General features: G+C 43.1%; 1 protein-coding gene across 1 annotated transcript; it reads right to left on the bottom strand.

Annotated features, from left to right (window-relative positions):
* Positions 1 to 314: 314 nt before the first annotated feature.
* On the bottom strand, positions 315 to 3,606 carry LOC128299718 (thioester-containing protein 1 allele S3-like). Its single transcript, XM_053035764.1, has 8 exons — positions 3,545 to 3,606; positions 3,265 to 3,460; positions 2,532 to 3,204; positions 2,200 to 2,468; positions 2,018 to 2,112; positions 1,687 to 1,942; positions 1,430 to 1,606; positions 315 to 584 (listed from the first exon to the last, which is right to left on the bottom strand). The coding sequence occupies exons 1-8, from the start codon at positions 3,604 to 3,606 to the stop codon at positions 315 to 317; spliced, it is 1,998 nt and encodes a 665-aa protein (XP_052891724.1).
* Positions 3,607 to 5,666: the final 2,060 nt, after the last annotated feature.

The following is a 5,666-nucleotide window of genomic DNA, read 5'->3' as shown; positions in this document are numbered from 1 at the left end:
GCAGGTCCGCTCACTGTCTAGGGGTTTTTCTTGTTCCGTGTTCAGCATTTTCATGTATTTCCTTTTTTTTTGTGAACCATTTTCTTCTCGCTGGACCAGGTTTTATCACTCTTTCTTTCGTATTCGTGCTTTCGTTTGTTGGCTTCCAGACCGGCTTTATCACTGTGCAGCGATGGTGCATCGCTGCATGGTTTCACTGAGCTGTCGCCCAGTCGTCCGTTTTGTGTGTCTTTACACGAGCTGAGTTTTAAATAAATTTTTATGAGCACACCCACCCCATCGGGCGGGGAGACATTTTTTCTGCCGCCACCTCCCTATCCAGCTTCCTGCAGTGCTCGGTCGCTAAACGATGGAGAATCGAAATTGCTTCCCGAGGCTGTTCGCTGGTGTGATGTGTACTGCGATCCGTCGATACGGCGTGCAAAGCTTCGGTGCGGTGCTGTCGCCGCAAGGCATCGTTTCATAATCGACTCGTAGTTAACTGCACGTAACGATGGCCGGGCCGTGGCACTCGATCGTTCCGCAGTTTCACGAGAGCACGTGCTTAGCGTGGTGCGCCCAGTGGATGGGTTGGTTTTGATCGGCTGCAATGGGCCAAAAAAGGTTTTTGCTAGCATGCGGAAACCTGACAGACCCTCCCTCTCTGGCGGTTATGAAGCGACAGTTTTGTTAAAGACAAAATGGGCGATAGTCGTGCGGCGATGGACTTTGCATAATTTGGTGTAGGTTAGGAATTTTAAACAGCGCCGATCAGTGTGACATGTAATTTTTCTGTATGCATTTGACGTACTGTAATGGATGCGGTTTTATTATTCTCGCATGCTGCTGGAAACTCGTAAAGCATTTCGAAAACAATGAAGCAAGGAGATCCGAGCTCGTACACACATTTTGTCTACCCAGATAACAAATTTTGGACCACGAGTTCTTAGAGTTTTTACCAAGGGTTATGTTGCGGAGCCGGTCTTCACATAACAGGGCCGGTACAAAATCCCATCCAGACCAAGCTGCCGTACGCAGGACTGACTACCCCGCTGCGGGTAAATAAAATCATAGAAAGCCAGAACTGGCAAACCTGGACCTCCTGAGGTTGTTGAAGAAGGTCAATGAAGAAGAATAGAGTTCTCGCTTGTGATATATTTAGTTCGTTAAACATATACATCGTTCTTTAGTTAATTTGTTTAACAGCTTACTTTGACTCCAGCTCATTTGATGGTTCTTGTGTCAGTTTCAAGAAAATGTGTAAAATTGAAACCGAACCATTCGGACTAAGAGTCATTTTTATCGTTCGAAAGTATTAATCCAGATGTTGGAACATTCCATGACAGCGGTCTACTCTACCGGAATAACTGTACCGAACAGTCCCATACTCTGTAAAATGAATAATACATTAATAAGGAATCACGCAATTTCAGTTATTTTAACATCTTACCATAAAAATGTCAAACTCATTTTCTTCGAACTCATTGAGTTCATTATGCAGTGGCATAATATCCTCCCAGAGCAGCTCATGGCTGTTCTTGTAGTAAGCGCTCGACCGTCCGGGCATGAGTAGTTTGATTTGCTGTCTCGATTTGACTTGGAGTTCCTTCAGGCTATTATAATATGGCTTAAAAACAACAAAAAATTGAGCAAAGAGCTTGCAAAGGTCAGCCGCAAGAAAACTCGAACGATTATTGTTTTACTTACAACATATGGAAGATCCTTGAATTCGATGTCCACAAAATCGAATACTAATGTACTACTCACTACAGTCGCTACGATAAGTTTCGCCTTTGGTATCATATTCTCGGTGGCGTTCAAATTTAAGGAATATCTGATCTGCCAGTTCAGTCTCATGTAACCGGAATCAATGATATTGCCCTTCGACACTACGTAGAACACGAAGAATGACATGCGTTCGTTGCACGTTACCGTGAATAGAAACATTCGATTCAATTTAACACTAGAAGTGAAATAAAATGTTTAGAAAACTGGACTACATTTTGCTTAAACATCCCGTAAATTAGGTACTACTCACGGAGACTTGAGTTCCAATTTGAGGTACGCATTCGTCACGACGTCCACTTTTTCCACTCTTTCTTCGAAGAAAAATCCGATGTCATCGTCCGAAAACTGTAAAATGGACAACATCCAACAGAATTCTCAACGGCTAAATACCACAACATTGCTGTTAGAATAATCTTTCTGGGAAATACCTACGTTAATGTTCATGTCGTCTACATTGTCACTTGGATTGAGCTCTAGTTTGATCAAACCCTCGTCGTCACTAGTGGCAGTTGTTTCGTAACCGATTTCCATTACTTCCACCTTCCCGGTGATGCCTTTAGCAGGTGTTCCGTCGTGGTATCGGAACTGAAGCGCACACTTAAATGGAAGTCCTGGGCGAAATTGTGGTTTTTCCTTAATCAATTCAACAATATATTTGTATTTGTGCACTGTAATGTATGAATGTTTCACAACAGTGTGATCTGAAGAAAAAAGATAAAGAATCATTAAGACACTCGAAATCCGTTATAATGCACGTTCCTTACTTGTATATTGGTCGATGAATGTCGTCTTTACGAGCACATCTTGGTGAAACTCGTGCACCACCAATCTGCCGACGAATCTCAACTCAACCTGTCCCATCCCACATATTTCAAATTCTTTCTCCTGGGCTAGCTGATCATCCTCCAAATAAAGCTCAACCTTGGCCAATCCCTTCACCGGTGTTCCAAAGTGGTAATTCGCTGTTATCGTGAGATTCAGGCTTCGATGCTCCTCCAGCGCAATGTTGGATGATTTCACCTCGACATCAAATGAGAAAAACTCTTTCATTTCAAACGTCTTTGATACGAGTTCTTCTCCGTCCGCCAGTGCCGAGATGTGCCAGACTCCAAGCATTGCGGATGACCCCATTTGAAAAACACTTTCGAACATTCCATTGCTCATTTGTGGTAATAACCTTTCCAAGATCACAATGTTTTCCGGATTCCGGATCGTCATTTTAATTGAGTTTCCCCGTGCAGGAGGCTTGAGCTGAGAGTCTAGCACAATCACACGAAATTTAACAGCATCGCCCGGATTGTACACAGGCTTTTCGATCTGTATTAAACCAGAAATGGTTTTTCTAAGGTAAAACAGCTCGACCTCCTTGCGAAAGCTAAAGCCACGTTGCCCGTCAATGGTGATTTTGTAATTCCCAGCTGATAAGTCCGCAGGCATCTGCAAGAGAGTAAACGATCAACTTCCACACACTTATCTGTTGAATTACGCTCGCCCTACATTGAAGGTGATCATCCTGTTCGTGTTTCGTCGCAAATCAACCGTCTTCGTTAAGTTCAGCACATTTCTACCATCGTCGTCGCGACCTTCGATTCGTAGCATCAGGTCCACTTTGCTCCGGTGCGAGTTGAAGTTACTGATCACAACCGTGTAATTCTGGTTGGCCCGAATGAATTTGGGGCCCACAACCAGTATTCTGAAACGGAAGCACCACAGGGCATTTATTCACAAACCAATGTTAACCAGCGAACACTGCAATCACTAGAGCCTTGATTCCTACCCATGGGCAGCTCCTATGAAGATTATCACCGTAAGTATTCGTGACCTTATGAACTGCCGCATGTTGTGCGGTTTTGTGTCTGCTTCCGATGGTGTCTAAGGTTGAACTGAATCGTGAGCTGAGGCTTCATTTATTATACTATGGCTTCCTTATTATGTTTTATAATATTCTCAAGCATGAGCCAAGAGGAATATAGTGTAATCAGTAGTTTTAGAAGATAACAGGAGTAACCCTGCTCCTAAACGATAAGATCGGTAGTACCGCAGTATTGCGTAAGATCAGGGACATTCACGAAACAGCGATAGAGAGCGAAGGACGTGCGTGTGAGAGATCAGCGAATAAAGTACCGTTATAAGCTGTAGACAGGAATGCCTGATAAAGTTGCAAGCGAAGTGCGTGAGTTTACAGAGATTACAAGTTCAATGAGTGATAGTGAAGGTGAACAGTTTGCGCCGGCTACAACCTTAGCGTTTGTAATGGATCGCAAAAAAGGACAACGACCAAGTGGCGTCACTAAAAAAAAGGTGGAGGAACGTCAGTTGAATCACCCGAAACGGTGCCAACAGTGGCAGAAAAAATATTAACTGCGACAGAAGCAGATACTGATGAGTTTTTTGTTATCTATGCAGAGGCAGGACGAAAAGTTTGCTAATATCATGGAAAGATTACAAAACCCAGTCACAAATGATGCAGAAAAACTAATCCACGACAATTAAGGGCTGGAACGACAGAGGCTTATAAGAAAGGTAGAGAGAGAGTGCAAGTGGGTAGTACCGGTTAGAGTGCGATGGAGGATAATACGACGAAATGGGTCACGGATCGGAGCAGATCGAGTACTAGAAACGCTAAGGAAAAGGTTCTGGTTCCCGAAGATGCGGAAGTACGTACGGGGGTACATAGAAGCATGCCCGAAGTGTGCGTATAATGAAAAGAAGATAGGACGACCATTAGGGTAGATGCACTCAATACCAAAGGAGCTATTGCCGTTCCTCGCAGTACACATTGATTATTTGGGTCCTTTCGTGAAATCAGCTAGGGGGAATCAATATTTACTCGTAATGATATGCGGATATTCGAAGTTTGTTCTACTGAAAACAGTGAGTTCGACAAAAACAGGACCAGTAATGCGGTTTGGGAAGAAGTAGCGGCTATCTTTGAAACACTATGCAGGATAACCACAGATAGGGGTACGGCTTTCACATCAAAAATATTCGAGAATTATTGTGAGGCAAGCACAAACCAACACGGGAAAGTAGCTGTAGGTACTCCACGAGCAAACGGACAGGTAGAGCGATACGATAGGACTATACTGACAGCACGGAGATGCTCTACAGAGGAAGATCACCGGAGATGGGATGAAAAGTTACCGCAAATACAATGGGCTTTCGAAGCGAAGCCCAAGCGAACAAGTCATGGCTTACTGTCCCATGAACAAACATCAAAATATTATCGTGTTATCCTTCACAACGAGGACGACAATAGCACACAGGGAGTAGACGATATTAGGCGCAAGGTCATAGAGGAAATAATAAGAGGACAACAGAAGCAAAAAAAAGTATTACGACAAAAAACGCACGGCACCCCAGACCTATGTAGTTGGAGGCGAAATATAAGGGACCGTATTAGATCGTAAAGAAGTTTCCAAACGGCCGAGACGTAATCGAAGACATACCAAGAGCTTAAAGAACCCAGTGACCACTAAGAACGGTATGCGCAGTCGATAAAATGAAGCGATGTGGAAAACAGGAGTAACCCTGCTCCAAAACGATAAGATCGGTAGGACCCCAATATTGCGTAAGATCAGGGACATTCACGAAACAGCGATAAAGAGCGAAGGACGTGCGTGTGAGCGATCAGCGAATAAAGTACCGTTACAATAGTTATTTACATTAAATGAGATATTTTTTATAAAGTTCAACCAGCCTGATAAGCAATGATAGGCAAATTTCCACTACACTAAAAATATTTGTTCAACAATGAATTAAGAGTGAGTCCATTGGTCTAACAATATAATGTTACTTTTGCGTATGTTTTAAAGTACTAGACTACTTATCTAGATTGTTTCAAAATAGCGTGTTTTTGTATACGTCAGTTTGAGATGATGGTCTCCTCAAAGAACTAC

The sequence above is a fragment of the Anopheles moucheti genome, chromosome 2 (assembly GCF_943734755.1).
Source record: "Anopheles moucheti chromosome 2, idAnoMoucSN_F20_07, whole genome shotgun sequence".
Taxonomy (NCBI): domain Eukaryota; kingdom Metazoa; phylum Arthropoda; class Insecta; order Diptera; family Culicidae; genus Anopheles; species Anopheles moucheti.
The sequence above is the reverse complement of the archived record's forward strand: the minus strand, read 5'-3'. Positions and strand labels throughout refer to the sequence as shown.